The sequence below is a fragment of the Nerophis ophidion genome, linkage group LG16, assembly GCF_033978795.1.
Source record: "Nerophis ophidion isolate RoL-2023_Sa linkage group LG16, RoL_Noph_v1.0, whole genome shotgun sequence".
Taxonomy (NCBI): Eukaryota; Metazoa; Chordata; class Actinopteri; order Syngnathiformes; family Syngnathidae; genus Nerophis; species Nerophis ophidion.
Window position 1 is genome coordinate 50,638,256 of NC_084626.1, and position 25,254 is coordinate 50,663,509.

At 41.1% G+C, this 25,254-nt stretch overlaps 1 protein-coding gene across 3 annotated transcripts; it reads left to right on the forward strand.

The window, feature by feature from the left end:
* The first annotated feature begins 1,430 nt into the window (after positions 1–1,430).
* Positions 1,431–24,986, forward strand: cept1b (choline/ethanolamine phosphotransferase 1b). 3 transcript variants are annotated; one of them, XM_061875433.1, is made up of 11 exons: positions 1,431–1,642; positions 4,850–5,116; positions 12,005–12,179; positions 15,769–15,916; positions 16,151–16,292; positions 16,378–16,462; positions 18,250–18,381; positions 18,459–18,617; positions 18,691–18,816; positions 21,791–21,957; positions 22,017–24,986. In XM_061875433.1, exons 2-10 carry the CDS (start codon positions 4,923–4,925, stop codon positions 21,911–21,913), a joined length of 1,284 nt encoding a protein of 427 aa, XP_061731417.1. In that variant the 5' UTR covers positions 1,431–1,642; positions 4,850–4,922; the 3' UTR covers positions 21,914–21,957; positions 22,017–24,986. The 3 variants fall into 3 exon arrangements, with proteins under 3 accessions (XP_061731417.1, XP_061731416.1, XP_061731415.1); XM_061875432.1 differs by having other exon boundaries at positions 22,037–24,986; XM_061875431.1 differs by having other exon boundaries at positions 21,791–24,986.
* The last annotated feature ends 268 nt before the right edge of the window (positions 24,987–25,254 follow it).

Below are 25,254 nucleotides of genomic sequence, written 5' to 3' on the forward strand. Positions count from 1 at the left end.
TTGGACAAGGTTTGGGCAAAGGTTGGACACAAATAAGACAACATTTGGACAACATTAGGAGAAAATTTGGACACAGTTAAGACAAAGTTTGGACAAGTTTGGACAACAACTGGGCAAAATTTGGACAAGGTTTGTACAAAGTTTGGGCACGGATAGGAAAACATTTGGACAACGTTTGGACAAAATTTGAACAAGTTTGGACAAAGTTTCTGCAAAATTTGGAAAACTTTTGGATGCGTATCAGCCAATTTGTTTTGAGTCCTGATACTCCTTGACCTGATACTCCTTGTTTCCCTTCAAAATAACCTCCGGGCTGATGATTTTAGCTTGTCCTGAAGAATTTGAAGGCAATCCTCATTTTTCTTTGTCCCATTTACTCTCTGTAAAGCACCAGTTCCATTGGCAGCAAAACAGGCCCAGAGCATAATACTACCACCACCATGCTTGACGGTATGAATGGTCTATCCATCCATCCATCCATCTTCTTCCGCTTATCCGAGGTCCGGTCGCGGGGGCAGCAGCCTAAGCAAGGAAGCCCAGACTTCCTTCTCCCCAGCCACTTTGTCCAGCTCTTCCTGGGGGATCTTTGAGGTGTTCCCAGGCCAGCCGGGAGACATAATCTTCCCAACGTTTCCTGGGTTTTCCCCGTGGCCTCCTACCCGTTGGACGTGCCCTAAACACCTCCCAAGGGAGGCGTTCGGGTGGCATCCTGACCAGATGCCCGAACCACCTCATCTGGCTCCTCTCGATGTGAAGGAGCAGCGGCTTTACTTTGAGTTCCTCCCGGATGGCAGAGCTTCTCACCCTATCTCTAAGGGAGAGACCCAAACTCATTTGGGCCGCTTGTACCCGTGATCTTATCCTTTCGGTCATGACCCAAAGCTCATGACCATAGGTGAGGATGAGAACGTAGCTCGACCGGTAAATTGAGAGCTTTGCCTTCCGGCTCAGCTCCTTCTTCACCACAACAGATCGGTACAACGTCCGCATTACTGAAGACGCCGCACCGATTTCACCATCCACTCTTTCCTCACTCGTGAAGAAGACTCCTAGGTACTTGACCTCCTCCACTTGGGGCAGGGTCTCCTCCCTAACCCTAACCCTAACCTCCCACTGGGTGTGAGTTTTCCTTGCCCTTATGTGGGCCTACCGAGGATGTCGTAGTGGTTTGTGCAGCCCTTTGAGACACTAGTGATTTAGGGCTATATAAGTATACATTGATTGATTGATTGAATAAATCAGAAACTGATGACATTGTGCTGTATTTTACTTCTTTATCTCTTTTTTTTCAGCCAAAAGTGCTTTGCTCTGATTAGGGGGTACTTGAATTAAAACAATGTTCACAGGGGGTACATCACTGAGAAAAGGTTGAGAACCACTGGTGTAAAAATATGTCTTGAATAATCCCAGCTCATTAAACGCAACGCGAGACTTCCACCAGCGCGAGCGTCAACGAGCGGGGCTGTGACAGTCAGACACCGGTTGGAGCCGACTTGTGTCCCCGGCCGCTCATTACCGCCGCGTGCTCTAAAAGGAGGTCCTCTCCACTCAAGCGACCAGAGAGGGGCTCCTGTCTGTCGGCGTGAAGAGCCTCCGTCTCCCCCCTCAGCCTGGCTGGAGCTGTCGCCTCGTCCTCGTCTAGGTCTGTCCGTCCTGTTCATGCTAGTTAGCATGTGGCTAAAATATGCTAAGCTAAACTAGGCTAGGGCTAGGCTAGGGCTAGGCTAGGCTAGGCTAGGCTAGGCTAAACTAAGGTAAACTAGGCTATGGTTAGGCTATGGTATGGTTAGGCTAGGCTAGGCTAGGCTAGGCTAGCTGGAGTTGGCCGCAGCCCCACAGGAAGAACCGAGCGTGTTGGCCGCTCTTACCCACAAGCAGTGACACGACCGGCGGCATTTTGTGGCGGTGCTTCGTGACATAAAATGACATTTACGGAACCGCAACAGGGCGGCTTCGAAGAAGCACAGCGTCGCAAGGTGGATGTTTGCAGAGGAGTGGAGGCGGAAGCTAGCTGGCTAATCGTCAACATCAGCAAAATGACGTTAGTACCCAGCGGTGGCCGAGCTACTTTTTGATCGCTGGGTTGTCATGTTTGTTGACGCGCACCAGCAGTGTTTACTGCATATTAAGTGCAACTTGGGCAGCATTTGTACATTTTTACATCGTTACAAAATAATTAAAAATGACGTTGTTGTCTGGATGTTGCTGCAGCCTTCACTTGCTGGTGGCATTTATCTTGCCTAACCAGTTGTTTGACAGAAATTATTACAACTTTTGTTTTGTTGTACAAACCCCCTTTCCAAATGAGTTTGGAAATTGTGTTAGATGTAAATATAAACGGAATACAATGATTTGCAAATCCTTTTCAACCCATATTCAATTGAATGCACCACAAAGACAATATATTTGATGTTAAAACTCATAAATTTTTTTTTTTTTTTTTGCAAACAATAGTTAACGAGTGAGGGAAGAGTGGATCCTGAGATCGACAGGCGGATCGGTGCGGCGTCTTCAGTAATGCGAACGTTGTATCGATCTGTTTTGGTGAAGAAGGAGCTGAGCCGGAAGGCAAAGCTCTCGATTTACCGGTCGATCTACGTTCCCATCCTCACCTATGGTCATGAGCTTTGGGTCATGACCGAAAGGATAAGATCACGGGTACAAGCGGCCCAAATGAGTTTCCTCCGCCGGGTGGCGGGTCTCTCCCTTAGAGATAGGGTGAGAAGCTCTGCCATCTGGGAGGAGCTCAAAGTAAAGCCGCTGCTCCTTCACATCGAGAGGAGCCAGATGAGGTGGCTCGGGCATCTGGTCAGGATGCCACCCGAACGCCTCCCGAGGGAGGTGTTTAGGGCACATCCAACCGGTAGGAGGCCACGGGGAAGACCCAGGACACGTTGGGAAGACTATGTCTCCCGGCTGGCCTGGGAACGCCTCGGGATCCCCCGGGAAGAGCTAGACGAAGTGGCTGGGGAGAGGAAAGTCTTGGCTCCCCTGCTTAGGCTGCTGCCCCCGTGACCCCACCTCGGATAAGCGGAAGAAGATGGATGGATGGATAATTAACTTAGAATTTCATGGCTGCAGCACGTGCCAAAGTAGTTGGGAAAGGGCATGTTCACCAATGTGTTACATCACCTTTTCTTTTAACAACACTCAATAAACGTTTGGGAACTTAGGAAACTAATTGTTGACGCTTTGAAAGTGGAATTCTTTCTTATTCTTGTTTTATGTAGAACAGGGGTCCCCAAACTTTTTGACCCAGGGGCCGCATTGGTTTAAAATAATTTGACCAGGGGCCGGATATATATATATACAGTATAAATATATATATATATATATATATATATATATATATATATATATGATATCACATCATCGATTGGAAAATGCATTTTTAGACAATGTGGTTTGTCTGTTACTCTCAGACTCTGAGAGTAACAAGCAACAAGCGGTAGAAAAAGGATTTAAAAGGACGGATTTAAAATAAATATATATATATATATATTGTTTTTTTTAACTTGGGACTTCCCGCGGGCCAGATCTCGAACGCTGTTGGGCCGGATCTGGCCCACAAGTGATGTGCACGCCAGCTTTCTGAGGGATCGCTTGTGCACGCCAGTTTTCCGAGACTCTGTATTTAGTTAGCGCAGGCAGCATGAAGCAGGGCTTTTATTGTGAAGATAGGAAATGTGCAGTCGGCCTTTAGAGTTTTGACGGAAGTTACGGCGCGAGAGTCTGTTGAAATAAAAAGTGTTTCTCGCCTTCCTCTCGGTCATATTTTCATAATAATGATCTTGCAGCAGCCAGCGTCATCTCACAAGACCCTCCGGTACCGTGAATGTCATTTAAGTGACGTCTTGGTGAAGATTGATGGTCACTCATTTTTAGGTCTATTTTTTTTAAAAGCCTGGCTGGAGATCGACTGACACACCCCCCGCGGTCGACTGGTAGCTCGCGATCGACGTAATGGGCACCCCTGAGCTAGACAGTCCGTGCGAAACGTAACGTCTGACTACTGTGTATTAAATGAGGCAAAATACTGTTAAAAAAAAAAAAAAATTCTGACGCCTCGAGGCAGCAAATATTCCTCTAATATATTTTTTTTATCGAGTTACTCGAGGAATTGTTTTAGCTCTAATTGTACTGTAATTGGAAGGTAAATAACTGATGTTCTGAATAAATAAACAAAAAAATACAATCGACTTATCCGCATAAATGTAACTTAAATAAATGTTGAACATCCTAAAGTGTATTTTTTTTTTTCTCCAGTTGGAAATATGAGGCCCGACGCCTTTTTGTTTATTCCCATCCCAGCAGTCTTGCTCGTTCGTCCGTGTTGATGGGCTCATATTGCCCAACCGATTTGACGCTGAAATATTCCCAAAACGGGACATCTAACTTTGTAATCATATTTTTTTTCCTCTTAATTTTTGTTATTGTGCGGCACTTCTTACTCGCAAGTCGTGAGGCTTCCTGTGTGTCTTAAGCTGGTGATCTCGCTGTGAGTCCACCGGGACAAAGGTTATCAAAGAATGAAAAGAGGTGTCACCTTGTTCAGTTAATTCTACTTTTAAAATAAACGTGTTCGGGTGTTCAGAGCCATGCACAGTTAGACTTGTTTCTCCCGGTTTGAAGCGAGAGACAACGCAAGGCTCAACAATTGTGGTTGGCCAACATGTCTATCGCTCAAATGGCGGTGACTAAATAAAAAAGTCATTATCTTGCGGTTATTTAAAAAGTTTGTCAATCTATTTCTGTATTTGTATTTTCTTTGACCCGATTGAAAAAATAAAGGCTTACAATTGTAAAGTTTGTCATATCTAAAAGCACACTGCTCTCCCTGTCTGTCCAGCTCCACAGTGGAACTCTAGCCCCTCCATCAGGACCGTGGCAGAGTGTCGAGGACCGGCGGCCAGCGGGGCTCCATGAGTGCGACGGGGCAGCAGCAAGGGGGGACCCTGCGCTCTCGTCGGGGGCTCTTGCGGGACAAGGACCCCGCCGGGCAAGGCATAGGCATGGAGGCGAGCTGCTGGCTGGCCCCCGGGGTCCTGCGCCGGCTGATTGAGCTGCCCTCGCCCCCCCTCTCCAGACACCAGCTAAAAAGACTGGAGGAGCACAGGTAGACATTTACGATATGCACACATGCTTGTGAGTTGCTCTGAATGGTGAAACACTTTACAGGAACTAATCTGTTGAAGGGTCAAACTCGGGCCATTGCAAAACATTTTAATGTACTGTCAGTGTGTGGAGTTAAAATTCTTAACTGTTGTTGGAGTGTACAAAGAAATGTCTTTATAAAATTACTAGGGCTGGGCAACGATTAAAAATTTTAATCGAAGTTAATCGCACTATTTTTTCGATTAATCGGGATTAACTGCATTGTATACACAAAGCCCAATAATGAATTCAAAAGTAGTGTGTAGTGCACCTTTATTGGAATATTCTCCCACATGAACAAAAGCGCCAAAACATTTGTTGTGCAAACACAATTTAAATCAGTCCTTGTTAAACAGTAGCAGTTAAATAGCATATTTTATGAAAAACAACTCAAAAAATGTAAATACAAACATTTAAGCTTTTTGCCACTGCCAGGGTATTTAAATTATCCTGTTTGTTATGGAAAATAAATATAATCTACATACAAATCTCTGAGCCACAATCATAACATCTGAACAGGCAATTTCTGAGGTAACAGCAGAAACATTTTTTTTTATCAGGGTCTTAGGTTTAAAAAACCTGTATTATAGGCTGTTTTAGGGAATTTTGGATCAAATTATCCGTAGTAGCAATATTAATAATGTTGTGTTTATTCTGCGTAGTGCACTTAAAATAATTATGACCATATCTAGGAATTGATATGATGGGAATTTTCCGATTGTTTGCTTGGTGCTTTGATAAACTGAACGCATATACATGGTACTATATTGTGATGTTATGAGCCAGGGAAAAAAAGAACTACCCTACCCAGCATGCAACAGGAGTGAGGAGCATGCGCGGTAGCCCGGTATAGGTTGTGTCGCCATGACGGCATCTTGTATGTTGTGATATGCACGCTCTGAAAGCAAACGTTAAGAACTCAGCCAACACTCCTGGTCTGCATTATTCATAAATAGACAGACAACACAAATACTCCGCTGCTTCACAGGCCGCTGGATGTAGCCGGCAAAGTATTCCCATGCTAGCTAGCCGGTCTAGCAAGCACGCCTCATTCAGTCCAAAACGGCCCGATCTATCCACATTCAGAATTGTCTGGCGGTCGTAAGTGATCCCGGAGTGACCACGCTGTAAGCCAGCCAGGAAATTTGCAGAATTGTCTGTTATTTTTGCCAAATGTTCCATCATTAGAGAAAAAGCGCTATATAAATATAATTCACAATTCACAATCTTTACCAAGAGCCCCTCGACGCCGAAGTACATCCGGGAGATGCCATCTTGTTAAGAAAAGGCGTTAACAAAATAAAAGCATGTAAACAACATACGCAAATGTGTGATAAAATAATTGTCGGCGATTTTTTTATTTTATTTTATTTTAATCTTCTATTTCCCCCCCCCCCCCACCCTTGTTTACCTGTATCTCATCTTTTTTTGTAAGGGGCGCTGGAAGCCGGCAGACCCGTCAGCGATCCTGTTCTGTCTCCCTTTAATGTTTGTCTGATCTTGAATGGGATTGTGCTGAAAATTGTAATTTTCCTGAAGGAACTCTCCTGATGGAATAAATAAAGTACTATCTAATCTAATAGATTGATGAGTTAACGCGTAATTAACGCATTAATTTGCCCACCCCTAAAAATTACGTTTGGTTACTCTATTAGTACCTGAAGGTTAACTTGTTTTGCAGCCAGCAAGATACTCAAAGCTCCCCATAAAAAGGTTAAAACGTATAAAATCCCACTCGGATAAGATTTAGGACAAGCCAGAATAAAACACCATAAGTAGAATTAGGGCTGGGCGATATAGATCGATATACGCGATATATCGCGGGTTTGTCTCTGTGCGATGTAGAAAATGACTATATGGTGATATTTGAGTATACGTTCTCACGCAGTTGTTTTTAGCTGCGGGCATTACACTAGAGCAGGGGTGGGCATTACGTCGAGCGCGATCGACTGGTCGATCTCGGAGGGTGTGTCAGTCGATCTCAAGCCAGGCATTAAAAAATAGACATAAAAATGAGCAATCATCAATCATACCAAGACTTCACTTTCGTCAGTTGTTTGACATTCTCGGCACCCGAGGATCTTGTGAGATGACGCTGGCTGCTGCGAGCTCATATTTAAGAAAAAAATCACTAACTGGGCGGACGCAGAGAAACACATTTTATTTCTAGAGACTCCGTACCTACTGTCAAAACTCTAAAGAGCGACTGCACAGTTCCTGTCTTCACCATAAAAGACCTGTTTCATCCTGCCTGTGCTAACAAAATAAGAGTCTCAGAAAGCTAGCGTGCACAAGCTAGCAAGCTACGGAGTTTGATGCCAATGTATTTCTCCCCCGCCCTCAACGACCGCTTTCTCACTTGCTTGCCCACCCGCACTGTCACTGACGTCACTCACCTGCTGCCAGACATTAAAGGGCCACACACATATGCTACTCTCATAACAAAGTGTTTAAAAACGAGTATGCAAGTTGGACAAATGAGATGCCAAATCCAACCACTTTCATGTGGTATTGGACAGAAAGGAGGACTTTTTTTTTCCTCCATTTGAAAATGCGGACATTATCAGCACCACTGTCTTAATTCCAATCAATGCAAGTCATCAGAATCAAATACACCAACTTATATTCTTGTCTTCATGAAAGAAAGGAATCTATGTGTGTTAAACATGCTTGTATTATCATTAAACACCATTAACTTGTTAAAAAAAATGTCTCTTTCATAAATAAATAAATATAAATTATAAATAGGAATGAGGTAGATCTCCTCGACTTGGTCAATTTGAAAAGTAGCTCGCCTGCAGAAAAAGTGTGAGCGCCCCTGCACTAGAGGCTCTCCTCGCTCTTCCCTGTCCCTCCTTCTCACAGACAAGCGCACTTTCTTACATACGTCACATACGTATACGCCCTCGCCCAGCAGAGAGGTAGCAGACTGGGTAACGTTAGCTGTGATGCTAGCGGAGCCATGCGAGTGGTAATGCGAGAGAAAGAATGTGCGAATCTGGTAGCAAATGTAGGAAGAATTAATTCCCAAGAAAAACAGCACGGGGTCCAGCGTCTGGCGGTGGTTTGGCTTCAAGTGGGAAGATGTCGAATAGACAACCGTAATTTGTCAAGTGTGGTGCTGAAGCATTGCTCTCAAAAGTAGCATCACCGCTAATATGTAGCATCATTTGAAAAGTCACCCACTAGAGAATGAAGTGTTTGAAACTGCGCATGTCAACATCTCCATTCGGTGCCACACGCCCACACCATCAAAATGCAGAGGCAAACATTTCCACATCAACACCGTATGAAAAAAATAGTCAACAACAGAATTTAATAACGTCCGTAGTAACCTACCACATAGCGAAGGACGAATACTATTTGATTTCCTATCATGCAGCTCATTTGTATTTGACACTTAAAATGTCTCTGACAATCTTGCACTTTCTGTTTTGAAATGACTTGAATGTTTGTGCCACTGCTTAATAACTGTTTAAGAAATACACTTTTGGTTGTGATTTCCCTCTTTGCATGAAAGTTTAAAAGTAGCATATATTAATGCAGTATGAAGAAGAATGTTTGAATGTAGACACATAGAATCATCATACTGCTGTGATTATATGCATCAAGTGTTCATTCAAAGCTAAGGCAAAATATCCAGATAAATATAGTGTATCGCGATATGGCCTGAAAATATCGAGATATTAAAAAAAGGCCGTATCGCCCAGCCCTAACTCGATATATCGCGAGTTTGTCCGCCATCCGCGTCTCACCCGACACATTCCAACTTTTACAAAGCAAGTAACTACCTGCTGCCACCTGCTGACTGTGGTTACCCTGCCGAGTTTTACACAGCACAAACACTAAGCAACGGCATGTCATTGGCAGATGCAGCTGCGATAGGCTCCAGCACCCCCCGCCAGCCCAAAAAAGGGACAAGGGATAGAAAATGGATGGATGGATAAATAATTATTGATTTGCAAAAAAATATTTTGGGGATAATTAGGTAAAGTTGCTTCACGGGCTTCACGGTGGCAGAGGGGTTAGTGCGTCTGCCTCACATAACGAAGATCCTGCAGTCCTGGGTTCAAATCCAGGCTCGGGATCTTTCTCTGTGGAGTTTGCATGTTCTCCCCGTGAATGCGTGGGTTCCCTCCGGGTACTCCGGCTTCCTCCCACTTCCAAAGACATGCACCTGGGGATAGGTTGATTGGCAACACTAAATTGGCCCTAGTGTGTGAATGTGAGTGTGAATGTTGTCTGTCTATCTGTGTTGTCCCTGCGATGAGGTGGCGACTTGTCCACGGTGTACCCCGCCTCTGCCCGATTGTAGCAGAGATAGGCGCCGGCGCCCCCCGCGACCCCAAAAGGGAATAAGCAGTAGAAAATGGATGGATGGATAGGTGAAGTTGCATAATTTCCCATGGCACAACAGACAATACCTCACGGCACACTAGTGTGCCACGGCACGGTGGTTGAAAAACACTGTTTTAGAGAACTGTATGGGCGCATCTTGCATCCCATGAGCTCCGTTAAAGGGGAACATCATCACCAAACCTATGTAAGCGTCAATATATACCTTGATGGTGCAGAAAAAAGACCATGTATTTTTTTAATCGATTTCCGAACTCTAAATGGGTGAATTTTGGCAAATTAAACGCCTTTCTGTTTATCGGTCTTGTAGCGATGACGTCAGAATGTGACGTCACCGAGGTAATACAGCCGCCATTTTCTCAAACACATTACAAACACTGGGTCTCAGCTCTGTTATTTTCCGTTTTTTTGACTATTTTTTGGAACGTTGGAGACATCATGCCTCGTCGGTGTGTTGTCGGAGGTTGTAACAACACTAACAGGGAGGGATTCAAGTTGCACCACTGGCAAGAAATCTGCCCCCAGACCCCCATTGAATGTGCCAGAGTGTCTGCACATTTTACCGGCGATGCTAAGACAGACATGGCACAGAGATGTATGGATAACCTGCAGATGCATTTGCAACCATTAAGTCAACGAAATCACAAAGGTGAGTTTTGTTGATGTTGTTGACTTATGTGCTAATCAGACATATTTGGTCACGGCATGACTGCCAGCTAATCGATGCTAACATGCTATGCTAATCGATGCTAACATGCTATTTACGCTAACTGTATGTACATTTGAAACTAGATACCCACATTTAATGCGAAACAAACACTTACGAATTGACGGATTTAAGTTGCTCCAGTGTCACAAGATGCGAAAGTCCTGATGGTTTGGTCCGCAAATTTTACCGGCGATGCTAATAAGGCAGCCATGCTATGGGCCACTTCATTAGATACACCCATGCTATGGCCGAATAGCGTCAATAGATTAGATTAGATTAGATTAGATAGTACTTTATTTATTCCGTCAGGAAAATTAAAAATTTCAGCTAGATCCCATTTAAGTTTAGACACATTACAGGGAGACAAAACAGGATCGCTGACGGGTCTGCCGGCTTCCAGCGCTCCTTACAAAATAGATGAGATACAGGTAAACAAAGAGGGGTGGGGAATGGGAGAAAAAAAATAGAAGATTAAAATAAAATTAAAAAATTCAGTCTCAGCCTGGGCCCTGGAGAGGAGGTGCAGACTGAGGCCAAGGGAAATAAAAAAAAACAACAACTCGTAGCCATGGTACACATCCCTCTTCCATGTGTGTAAGAGGGAAACTTCAAACATCAAAGAACACAGAGGACATTAAAGACATCAAAGCAGCAGATACAACCAGACACTTCTACATACAGCTATGAATAAAAAGTAAAAGAAACATATCCACTGTGGTGGCCTCTGCGGTGTTCCACGCCATCGTCCGCTGGGGTGGAGGGAGCATGGCCGGAGACAGGAGCAGACCCAACAAAGCAACCCAGACAGCCGACTCCACTTTCGGCCAGTGTCCAGTCCGCATGGATGAGCGAGGATACGTCCAAGGTGACTGAGGTGTCCGACACCTGCTCACCCAGCCAAAACACAGCGAAGCCTCTCCGTCCCAGCGCTCAGTGCTAGCTCCGCAGCCCTGTCCCCTCATCCGCATCTCCGCCAGTCCCTCCAAACCGACTCCGGTGTGGCAGAGACCCTGCCGCTGGTCTCCATGGCCAAAAGGCTCCCAGGAGGCAGATCAGAAGTCCACAAAAAAAGCACCACAGAGGTCACGAAAGTGGCACCCCTTGTCACACAGTCCCAAAGGGTCCCGGACCAAAAGGCAAAAAAATATAATAAGACATGAAAACAAGAGGGAAACACAAAAGGATGACAGAAGAGCACAGAGCTCCTGCCAACAGCAGCCACTACAGAGGCGCCAACTTGGAAAAAGCTATTCGCTCAATAGCTTCAATTTCTTCTTCAATTTCGTTTTCGCTATCTGCCTCCATACTCCGACCATCTGTTTCAATACATGCGTAATCTGTTGAATCGCTTAAGCCGCTGAAATCCGAGTCTGAATCCGAGCTAATGTCGCTATATCTTGCTGTGGTAACCGCCATGTTTGTTTGTATTGGCAGCCCTGTATGACGTCACAGGGAAATGGACAGTCGCATCGCAAATAGCGAAAATCAAGTACTTTAAAGCTTTTTTTAGGGATATTCCGGGAGGTGTAACATTTTGAAAAACTCTTTGAAAAATAAAACAGGCCACTGGGAACTGATTTTTATTGTTTTTAACCCTTTTGAAATTGTGATAATGTTCGCTTGTAACTTTTGCAAGCGTTTTTTTTACAATTGACAATAAATGTGTTCTTGTCTCCCATAAGTATATGAATGACATGCAAAACTAAAAAGAAGTATTGTTGCCTTTTAAGTCCAGAAATATGTCAGCATGTAGCCTGACCCGACTCCGTTCTTCTGGGCCCGCAGGTACAGCAGTGCAGGCCGCTCGCTGCTGGAGCCTCTGATGCAGCGTTACTGGGAGTGGCTGGTGGCTCGCGTCCCTGCCTGGATCGCCCCCAACCTGATCACCATTATTGGCCTGGCGACCAACATCTTCACTACACTGGTGCTGGTCTACTACTGCCCGACCGCCACCGAGCAGGTCAGCTAAAGTCCGCCTTGTCTTCCGTGTGGAAGAAAAGGCGTTTACATGGCACATTTATCTCTAGGATGTGTTCTGCTGATTTGCATAATTCCTAGGGTTGTCTCCACACCAATATTTTGGTACCACTACCAAAATGTATTTCAATACTTTTCGATACTTTTTGATGCTTTTCTAAATAAAGGGGACCACAAAAATTACATTATTGGCTTTATTTTAACAATATATCTTGGGGTTCATGCAACATATGTTTATTATTGCAATTTAGTCTTTAAATAAAATAGTGAGCATACTAGACCAGGGGTTCTCAAATGGGGGTACCTGAAGGTATGCCAAGGGGTTCGTGAGATTTTTTTTTAAATATTCTAAAAATAGCAACATTTCAAAAATCCTTTACAAATATATTTATTGAATAATACTTTAAGTTCATAAACTGTGAAAATACATGCAACAATTCAATATTCAGTGTTTACAGCTAGATTTTTTGTGGACATGTTCCATAAATATTGATGTTAAAGATTTATTTTTTTGTGACGAAATGTTTAGAATGAAGTTGATGAATCCAGATGGATCTCTATTACAATCCCCAAAGAGGGCACTTTAAGTTGATGAGTACTTCTATGTGTAGAAATCTTTATTAGAATTGAATCACTTGTTTATTTTTCAACAAGTTTTTAGATATTTTTATATCTTTAATTCCAAATAGTTCAAGAAAGACCACTATAAATGAGCAATATTTTGCACCGTTATACAATTTATTAAATCAGAAACTGGTGACATAGTGCTGTATTTTACTTCTTTATCTCTTTTTTTCAACCAAAAATGCTTTGCTCTGATTAGGGGGTACTTGAATTAAAAAAATTTTCAAAGGGGGTACATCACTGAAAAAAGGTTGAGAACCACTGTACTAGACTACTTGTCTTTTAGTAGTAAGTAAACAAACAAAGACTTCTTATTTTCATAGTGAAGGTATTAGTTGTTTTTTTTCTAGTTTGACAGGGAAAAATTGTGTCCAATATTGCAACAAATGTTATATTATCTAAGTTTTTGGGTCAAAATCAAAATATATACTTAAATATCTGCTTAACTTATGATTTCAAAGCAAGTTATCCATCAAATAAATATGATTTCAAAGCAAGTTATCCATCAAATAAATATGATTTCAAAGCAAGTTGTCCATCAAATTGTATACTATAAAAATGACCAATAGATTTTGCTGTAAAATTTAGGTCGTTTTTTTATACAACATATTACTGTAAGTTTTTAACAGTAAAATTAAGTCGACTGAGCTGTCAGTTTTTTTTTTGTTTTTGTTTTTTTTTACAGTAAAATCCACGGTTGATGATTTTATGGTACCACATTTTATTGTAGTAAAAAACAGGCAGCTGAATTGCCAAAATAGAATTAAACTGTTGGACTGTATTTCTATTTATGTTGTAGTGTTGTCCCGATACTAAGATACTTTTCTAAATAAAGGGGACCACAAAAAATTTGCATTAATATGCTTTATTTGAATAAAAAATCTTAGGGTACATGAAACATATGTTAATTATAACAAGTTTGTCCTTTAAATAAAATAATGAGCATACTAGACAACTTGTCTTTTAGTAGTAAGTAAACAAACAAAGACTCCTAATTAGTCTGCAGTAATATATTGTGTCATTTATACACCTATTATTTTGTCTACATAATGGACAAACTATAAAAATGAATTATTAATCCACTTGTTTATTTACTGTTAATATCTGCTTATTTTCTGTTTTAACATGTTCTATCTACACTTCTTTTAAAATGTAATAATCACTTATTCTTCTCTTCTTTGATACTTGACATTAGTTTTGGATGATACCACACCATAGGTGTCGATCTGATACCAAGTAGTTACAGGATCATACATTGGTCATATTCAAAGTTCAAACATGCTTCACTACACACCATAAGAGGATACAATAGCTCACCGGCGTCACAAGAGCATATCTAGTTGATACTACAATGATTACATCAATATTTTTTATCGTCACAAAATCTTTTTTTTTTTAAATTCATATTATATTCATAAAGTCAGGAAATACGTCCCTGGACACATGAGGACTTTGAATATGACCAATGTATGATCCTGTATCGACTTGGTATCGGATCGATACCTTAACGTGTGGTAACCAAAACTAATGTAAAGTATCAAAGAAGAGAAGAATAAGTGATTATTACATTTTAATAGAAGTGTGGGTAGAAAATGTTAAAACAGAAAATAAGCAGATATTTACAGTGAATGAACAAGTAGATTAATAATCAATTTTTACAGTTTGTCCCTCTTAATGTTGACAAAATAATAGAAGTATAGATAGAACATGTTAAAACAGAAAATAACCAGATATTGTGGCCAGAGTGTCCGCTCTGAGACTGGCAGGTTCCAACCCTGGCCGAGTCATACCAAAGACGAGAAAAAATGGGACCCATCGCCTCCCTGCTTGGCACTCGGCATCAAGGGTTGGAATTGGGGGTTAAATCCCCCAAATGATTCCCGAGCTCGGCTCACGCTGCTGCTCACTGCTCCCCTCACCTCCCAGGGGGTGAACAAGGGGATGGGTCAAATGCAGACTACAAATTTTACCACACCTAGTGTGTGTGTGACAATCATTGGTATAGCTCGGTTGGTAGAGTGGCCGTGCCAGCAACTTGAGGGTTGCAGGTTCGATTCCCGCTTCCGCCATCCTAGTCACTGCTGTTGTGTCCTTGGGCAAGACACTTTACCCACCTGCTCCCAGTGCCACCCACACTGGTTTAAATGTAACTTAGATATTGGGTTTCACTATGTAAAGCGCTTTGAGTCACTAGAGAAAAGCGCTATATAAATATAATTCACTTCACTTCATTAGTATCGCGGTACTACACTAGTATTGATATCGGTGGGGATTGGACCAGGGACCCTTAGGTTGCTGGCACGGCCACTCTCCCAACTGCGCCAGAGAAAAGCGCTATATAAATATAATTCACTTCACTTCACTACTTTAACTTTAAATGAACAAATGGATTAATAAACATTTTTTACAGTCTGTCCCTCATAATGTGTACAAAATAATAAGTGTATAAATGACACAATATGTTACTGCAGACGTCAGCAGATTAATTAGTTTAGTCATTTGTTTGTTTACTTACTATTAAAAGACAAGTTGTCTAGTATGTTCAGTATTTTATTTGATAATAATGGTATTATGATGATAATATATGATATAAATTATATCATTTATTATTATTACTGTCTATTTTGAGTGAACTGTGGTGCTGAATTTCCCCCCAGGGATCAATAAACTACTTTCTATTCTATTATATTCTATTGAAGGACTAAATTACAATAATAAACATATGTTTCATGTACTCTCAGATTTTTTGTTAAAATAAAGCCAATAATGACATTTTTTTGGACCCCTAATTTAGAAAAGTATTTAAATACATTTTGGTACCGGTACCAAAATGTTGGTGTCAAGACAACCCTACTCCAATTACATATAGTACCAATAAGAGCAGATACAATCCTAACGATGTACATCCTAGTACATATTCTTGAATGAGGTGTTTATGTCTTTACCAGGCTCCTCTCTGGGCGTACCTGCTGTGTGCGGTGGGTCTCTTCGTGTACCAGTCGCTGGACGCCATCGATGGCAAGCAGGCCAGGCGCACCAACAGCAGCTCACCACTGGGGGAGCTCTTTGACCACGGCTGTGACTCCCTCTCCACCGGTGAGTTGTGTTGGGACTTGGCTCGTTTTAACACAGGATAGAAGGCATTCTGTACGGTTAGCAACATGTTTTGGGGTTTAACTCTTGCTTTTACACTTTCCGTAACAACTAACCATGCTAAAGTGTCCGCAAAACATTCGCTGTGTGCGAGCAAATGTCCAACGGTTTCCTTCCGAGGGTCCGTTGTGTGTTTCCTTTCTTTGCAAATGTGTAACGCTAGGTTGGTCTGTTTAGTGTTTGTTGTGTTGGGGACCAGCATAGCCGTGCAGCTGGGCACCAACCCGGACTGGATGTTCTTCTGTTGCTTTGCTGGAATGTTTATGTTCTACTGCGCCCACTGGCAGACCTACGTGTCGGGAACGCTACGATTTGGCATGTGAGTGGTGTATATTTCTGCCTGAGGAGCGTAAACAAGCATCTCATTTCTCAGATGCTTATTAGCTGAAGTGTTTCTCCTTCAGCATCGACGTGACAGAGGTGCAGCTCTTCATCATCACCATGTACCTGCTGGCCGCTGTGGGAGGCTCCTCGCTCTGGCAGTCACTGGTAAGTCCAACTTGGGTGGTATGCTATCGTCACACACCGCATTAAGGTGTGTGGCGATAGATGACAGCTGTCTTTCAGAAAACAAACATAAGAAGGAACTTAAAAATGTAGATGTGTTTCTGTCCTGTGGGTTCATCTGTGGAACAGCTTGGATGGTGTTCAAGTTCCATTCACACATTTAAAAACAGTTTAAGACCAATGTCTTGGAAAAATATGTCACTCTTGAATCAACACAGTAGTTAATACTATGATCAATGTTAATTACAAACTAAATGTGGGATATAAATAATAATGAAGTATAATTGTTTCTATATAGCATATAATTGGTACAAAAGTTTAATTAACACGTGCACATATTTTACATGTCTTTACTGTGTATATAATTGAACAGTGTTCAGTGTTTCCCCCAGAAAATGTGTCACTTAAGGTGGGACTCCACAGGGGGAGGGGACCGCAGATTGCAGTGAAGAAGCCTACAACTTTTGGCTGTGTTTTCCGCTCCATTTGCTGAATGGCGATATACGATATATATCTCAATATTTTTTCTGTAAAGTAAAAACAAAACAGTCCTAGTTACCTGAGGCTTACAAAGTCAAAATAACGACTTACAAAGTCAAATGATTGACTTGCAATAAGCGTTTCATGCTCAATTTATTACAGCATTCGGGAAGCCTGTAGTTGATTTTTATTATGTAAATGTTATATTTTTATCAACATCTGAAAGCAGGGACCCTGCCATTCAAAACATTACTAATGATTAATGTAACTATAGCTAAAAAAAATAGTACAATAGCGATAGGAGAGACTATTCATCCCTGAACACCATGGAGTTCATGTAGGCTTTATGATGCAGTTACATTATTATATAAATGATCAGAGACAGGTTCCGGAAACTCTTCATTTAACATAATTTCGTTTTTTGCTGCTCAACACAGCTCAATCAACACAGAAAAAGGTCAATTGAAATAACTTAGTTGTTAACTGTAGGTCAATAATGCTTATATTTCTCTTAGACAGACAGGGCTTTGCTGTCCGTAATACACGCATCCACGCACACTCACCGCACAGTGAGGTAACGTTGCGCTAAAAGCAGATTAACCTTCACCTCAAGGACTACCAGCGAGCTGAGCTGCGGCTTATGTTTCTAGAACATCAACGAGCTCATAGTGATGTTACTAGTAGTTGACTTGGAAGTGTTTATTATGATTTGGGGAGAATCCGCTGCATTATGCTCACCTGCTAAACACCTTTCTGCTTGTCCCACCGTCTCCTCCCTGCCTGCCTGAGCACTAACTACATGCGCTCTGAATACGCACTGCTGATTGGCTGTTACCGCTCTGCGTGTAACCAAGCAAATGGTTGTTTGGGTGGGACAATGCTGGGTGCTGCAGAGACGTACTGACAGAGGCAGGGGCAGGAAGAAGCGTAGCAGCTTGTTAAGACTTTAGATTAGGCGGTGGCTCTTTGTTGTTTAGGCGGCCGCCTTAACAACAAAGCGCTGCGGGAAACCCTGGTATTTATGTTGTGTACAAGGTGTATTTATAGTATGTTGTGCAGAGGAAATGTCATATTTATTGGAAGCTCATCTTGTATTTGACATTGTTTACAGGGTTAGGCGCAATACGTGTTCAACTTCAGCCTAAACCCTTTCGGTCTGCAACATTTTCAATTTATGAATGTACAACTGTTTGTTTATTTTGTTGACCATAATAAACCAACTAACATGCCGCGTTAAAGCTACCAGATGGCTGCCCCAATATTACCTCTCCTCCTCGCTCCCTTCCCAGATTCCCATCCTAAATATCCAGATGAAAATGGTCCCTGCCATTTTCACATTTTTAGGAGCCATCTTCTCCTGCACCAACTACTTCAGAGTTATCTTCACAGGAGGCGTGGGCAAGAACGGCTCCACAATAGCGGTAAGCCCGGCCTCCACATCGACGCGCTAACACAAAGGAGGTCTGAGAGCTAACGTGTGTGTGGTCTTTGTCCTCAGGGAACCAGCGTCCTCTCTCCCGTCCTGCACATCGGCTCTGTCATAGTCCTGGCCGTCATGATTTACAAGAAGTCTTCTGTCCAGCTCTTTGAGAAACACCCGTGTCTTTATATTCTGGCGTTTGGCTTCGTCTCCGCCAAAATCACCAATAAATTAGTTGTGAGTCAACCCGACTTTGGAAGGAATGCTGTTCAGCCGACTTACTGTGCGTGTGATGTCTTTGTGTCCTCAGGTAGCACACATGACAAAAAGTGAGATGCACCTCCACGATTTAGCCTTCTTGGGACCAGGGCTCCTCTTCCTCAATCAGTATTTCAATAGTTTTATTGACGAGTACCTGGTGCTGTGGATTGCACTGGTGAGTGCCTGCAATAGTTACTTTATTTTCATTCTGTCCTATTCCAAATCTTAAATAGTACGTCGTTGATGTATTTGGACAATGTCCAACACATGATGGCAGACATACCTTCTTTTCAATGACTATTTGCATTGTAGATTGTCACTGAAGGCATCACAACTACACTATCTTGCCAAAATTATTTGGCCACCTGTCCAAATGATGTGAATCGGGCGTCCTAATCACTTGGCCCGGTGTATCAAATAAAGGACTTAGGCATGGAGACTGTTTCTACAAACATTAGTGATTTCCAGCGTGGAACTGTCATAGGATGCCACCTGTGCAACAAATCCTGTCGAGAAATTTCCTCGCACCTAAATATTCCAAAGTCGACTTTATTATAAGAAAAGTGAAGATTTTGGGAACAACAGCAACTCAGCCAGGAAGTGGTTTGCCACGTAAACTGACAGATACGGGTCAGCGCATAGTGCAAAGACTTTCTGCACGGTCAGTTGCTACAGAACTCGAACCTTCATGTGACCTTCCAATTAGCCCACTTACAGTACAAAGACAGCTTCATGGAATGGGTTTCCATGGCCGAGCAGCTGTATCTAAGCCATACATCACCAAGTCCAATGCAAAAGGCGGGATGCAGTGGTGTAAAGCACGTCGCCACTGGACTCTAGAGCAGGACTCATTAATCACGCTTTTCCATCTGGCAATCTGATGGACCAGTCTGCGTTTGGTGGATGCCAGGAGAAAGGTACATTTCAGACTGCATTGTGCCGAGTGTGAAATTTGGTGGAGGAGGAATTATGATGTGGGGTTGCTTTTCAGGAGTTGTGCTTGGCCCCTTAGTTTCAGTGAAAGGAACTTTGAATGCCCCAGGATAACAAAATATTTTGGACAATTCCATGCTCCCACCCTCGTGGGACCAGTTTGGAGCGGGCCCCTTCCTCTTCCAACATGACTGTGCACCAGTGCACAAAGCAAGGTCCGTAAAGAGATGGATGACAGAGTCTGGTGTGGATGAACTTGACTGGCCTGCACAGAGTCCTGACCTGAACCCGATAGAACACCTTTGGGATGAATTGGAACAGAGAGTTGAGAGCCAGGGCCTTCTCCACCAACATCAGTGTGTGACCTCACCAATGCGCTTTTGGAAGAATGGTAAAAAAAATTCCTATGGACACACTCCACAACCTTTTAGACAGCCTTCCCAAAAGAGTTGAAGCTGTAATAGCAGCAAAAGGTGGACCCACATCATATTGAACCCTATGGGTTAGGAAGGGGATGGCATTTCAAGTTCATATGTGAGTCAGGGCAGGTGGCCAAACACTTTTGGCAATATAGTGTATGAATGAACATGCGGAGTTGTGTAAAAAAGGTGAAATAACTGAAAACATGTTTTATATTGTAGTTTCTTCAAAATAGCCACCATTTTCTCTGGTTACTGTTTTGCACACTCTTGGCATTCTCTCCATGAGCTTAACAAGTAGTCACCTGAAATGGTTTTCACGTAACAGGTGTCATAGTTTTGATGTGACAATCTACAATGTAAATAGTCATGGAAATAAAGAAAACGCATTGAAATGAGAAGGTGTGTCGAAACTTGTCAAAGCATAAACCCTGCTGCTAACTTGTGGCCTGCTTTGGAACTTTTGCAGCTCTGTGGCTACTACACATCCACACCGATATTTAGTACTCTGACATAGATCAGTATCCACCTCTTTTTTACAACTATATATATGATATATGCACATATGATACCAGCCAGTATTTTGTCTTTAATAAATAAATCATTAGTCAAGTAAATGATAGGGTTGTCCTGATACCAATATTTTGGTACCAGTATCTAAATGTATTTCAATATTTTTCTAAATAAAAGGGGACCACAAAAATGATATTATTATGTTCATTTTAACAAAAATCTTAGGATACATGTGTTTATTATGGTCATTTAGTCCTTAAATAAAATGTTGAACATACTAGACAACTTGTCTTTTAATAGTAAGTAAACAAACAAAGACTCTTAATTAGTCTGCAGTAACATATTGTCATTTATATTATTTTGTCAACATAAGGGGCGGCATAGCTCGGTTGGTAAAGTGGCCGTGCCAGCAACTTGAGGGTTGCAGGTTCGATTCCCGCTTGTGCCATCCTAGCTACTGCCGTTGTGTCCTTGGGCAAGACACTTTACTCACCTGCTCCCAGTGCCACCCACACTGGTTTAAATGTAACTTAGATATTGGGTGTCACTATGTAAAGCACTTTGAGTCACTTGAGAAAAGCGCTATATAAATATAATTCACAATTCACAAGGGACAAACTGTAAAAATTGATTATTAATCTATTTGTTCATTTACTGTTAATATCTGCTTATTTCTGTTTTAGCATGTTCTATCTACACTTCTGTTGAAATGTAATAATCACCTATTCTTCTTTTTGATACTTGACATTAGTTTTGGATGATACCACACCTTTAGGTATCGATCAGATACCAAGTAGTTACAGGATCATGCGGTAAAAGTAAGCATGCGCTAATTATTTTAAAACCTCTTCTCACTCCGGCGCTTACCAAAGGCATGCAGTAAAAATTTGAGTGTGATGTAAGCTTCGACCTTAAAACCTTACTGAATAGCTCTTAATCTTTTTTTTATTTGCAAAAAAAAAAAAAAGTTTATCAGTTTGAACACCAAATATGTTGTCTTTGTCGCATATTCAACTGAATATGGCTTGAAAAGGATTTGCAAATCATTGTATTTCGTTTATATTTACATCTAACACAATTTCCCAACTCATATGGAAACGGGGTTTGTAATATTATTTGATATTTTACGGTAATGTGTTAATAATTTCACACATAAGTGGCTCCTGAGTATAAGCCGGTCAAACTATGAAAAAAAAAATGCGACTTATAGTCCGAAAAATACAGTGCCATAAAATGTTTTTGTTGAAATAAAGACAATATTGCCATTTTTTGTGGTGTCTGCAGGTAATTTCCCTGTTCGACCTGGTGCGCTACAGTATCAGCGTCTGCAACCAGATCGCCAGCCACCTCCACATCTTCGTCTTCAAGATCAAGCCGTGTTCCGTCCTCGGCTCGCCCGAGCACTGAGCTCCCTCTCCGCCATCAGTCGCTCTCGCCCCTCCCGTCCCCACGTAGGCCCGCCGTGTAAAGTGAATGTCGGGACAAGTCACCTGTCCTAATGGTACTGCAGTGTGTTTGCTTTTCACACAGGACATTGTTCAGGTGCTACCACAGCAGGGAATCCACGCCCCGCAAGAAAAGGTCACCACTCCGACTCTTAGATGTTCTCTCGTTACATTTCTGCTACTGTAAATACAAAGTTTCTTCAGACCCTCTGCAGAGCACCATTTATTATTATTATTAGTGTATATTCTGTTCACTGACTATGTACTGATCCTACTTGTATTTATTTGCCAACTAGGCTGCAGCGTTGTTGTCATTGTAAGAACACTCAGCAGCCAACTTTCTTTTCGCCTCAAGCAGCGGCCCGAATCGTCTTACGCACTTTTGATCTTCGTTCAAATTCAGGTTGGCCAACCAGCGGTGACTTCAGAGGTCCGCAGCAAGTAAGTACAGGCCAGTACAGTACAGGCCAAACGTTTGGACACACCTTCTCCTCGTCTTCTCTATTTTCATTTACAATGTAGCTTGTCACATCAAAACTAGGAATGAACACACGTGGAGTTATGGACTTGACAAAAAAAGGGGAAATAACTGAAAACTTGTTTTGTATTCCAGTTTTTTTGCACACTCTTAGCATTCTCTGGATGAGCTTCAAGCACACCTGTGAAGTGAAAACCATTTCAGGCGATTACCTCTTAGGATAGAAGAGAATAGAAAGTATTTTATTGATCCCTGGGGGAAAATCAGCACCACAGTTCACTCATAATACACAATAAACACGTTGGTATTTTTTAAATGTGAATAATATGAATACAGTCTATTATACAGCATTATTCACATGTGAATGATATAAATACAGTCTATTATACAGCATTATTCACATGTGAATAATATAAATACAGTCTATTATACAGCATTATTCACATGTGAATAATATAGTCTATTCTATAGTATTATTCACATGTGAATGATCTAAATACAGTATTATACAGCACTATTCACTTGTGAATAACATAAATGCAGTCTATTATACAGCATTATTCACACGTAAATATCATGGTCTTATACAGCATTATTCACATGTGAATAACAAATAGTATTATACAGCATTATTCACATGTGAATAATATAAATACAGTCTATTATACAGCATTATTCACATGTGAATAATATAAATACAGTCTATTATACAGCATTCTTCACATGTGAATAATATAAATAGTCTATTATAGAGCATTATTCACATGGGAATAATATAAATACAGTCTATTATAGAGCATTATTCACATGTGAATAATATAAATACAGTCTATTATACAGCATTATTCACATGTGAATAATATAGTCTATTCTATAGTATTATTCACATGTGAATGATATAAATACAGTCTATTATACAGCACTATTCACTTGTGAATAACATAAATGCAGTCTATTATACAGCACATTATTCACACGTAAATATCATAGTCTTATACAGCATTATTCACATGTGAATAACAAATAACAGTATTATAAAGCATTATTCACATGTGAATATTATAAATACAGTCTATTATAGAGCATTATTCACATGTGAATAATATACAGTCTATTATACAGCATTATTCACATGTGAATAATATAAATACAGTCTATTATACAGCATTATTCACATGTGAATAATATAAATACAGTCTATAAAACAACATTATTCACATGTTAATATAAATAGTCCATTATACATCATTATTCACATGTGAATAACAAACAGTTTATTATACAGCATTATTCACATTTGAATAATATAAATACAGTCTATTGTACAGCATTATTCACATGTGAATAATATACAGTCTATTATACAGCATTCTTCACATGGGAATAATATAAATACAGTCTATTATAGAGCATTATTCACATGTGAATAATATAAATACAGTCTATTAAACATTATTCACATGTTAATATAGTCTATTATACATCATTATTCATATGTGAATAACAAACAGTTTATAATACAGCATTATTTAAATGTTAATAATATAAATGCAGTCTATTATGCTGCATTATTCACATGTGAATAACAAATACAGTCTATTATACAGCATTATTCACATGTGAATAACAAATACAGTCTATTATACAGCATGATTCACATGTAAATAACATCAATACAGTCTATTATACAGCATTATTCACGTGTGAATAATATAAATATATTATACATTTACAGTACATCTACAGTACTTGAAGCACATGGAGAGAATGCCAAGAGTGTGCAAAACAGTAATCAGAGCAAAGGGTGGCTATTTTGAAGGCACTAGAATAAAAAAACATGTTTTCAGTTATTTCACCTTTTTTTTTTAAGTCCACAACTCCACTTGTGTTCATTCATAGTTGTGGTGTGACAATCTACAATGTAAATCGTCCCGAAAATAAAGAAAACGCATTGTTGCAAACTTTAGGCCGGTACTGTAGCTGCGGGAAACTGTTTTTGCTGGTTTATAGTTGGAAGCTTCAGATGCACACCATTTTAATGGGATGTCTTATATCTGATGGCGCTTCTAGCAACTTCCTGGTGGTCCACATTGGCATTATCCCCGCTACATTCCAATCAAAGTGACGCTCGCTAAGGAGTGAAAAGACACAACCTCATCTAATATTCCTCCGTCGCTCACTATTAACAGGCTGCCACTCACCTTTCTTCATTTTGCACATTGTGCCTGTTTCTTGTTGGGAGTCGCAGCCAAGAGTTTCTATCATGTTGACGTCGTCTTAACGTGGCCGCTTCAAAGAGGTGTGTTTCGCCCAAATCTTCAAAGGCTTTTGTCTTCTAATGCCTTCAGGTGGACTATCTAGCGAATGGTCATAACTCTTTGTAGAATAACGATGTCAAGTTCAGACGGGAGAGCAGTCGGTGTCGTTACCAACATCTTTGATCGGAGTATTTGAAGTCCACATGTGCATGAATTGGATTGAGAAACCACATTCAGTATAAGAAAGAAAAGGTCATGTAGAATAAAAAAATAAAGCCATTATTTTTTATGAGATTAAAGTTGTCCGGATTTTTTTTTTTTGGTACATAAATCATTTTCATGTACTGTATGTCTTTAAATGTTATTAACTAGCTATGTTTGACTTTTTATGTGTTTGACTTTTTTTCCAGTGTGGTTTTCGTCCTGGTCGTGGAACTGTGGACCAGCTCTATTCTCTCGGCAGGGTTCTTGAGGGTGCATGGGAGTTTGCCCAACCAGTCTACATGTGCTTTGTGGACTTGGAGAAGGCATTGGACCGTGTCCCTCGGGAAGTCCTGTGGGGAGTGC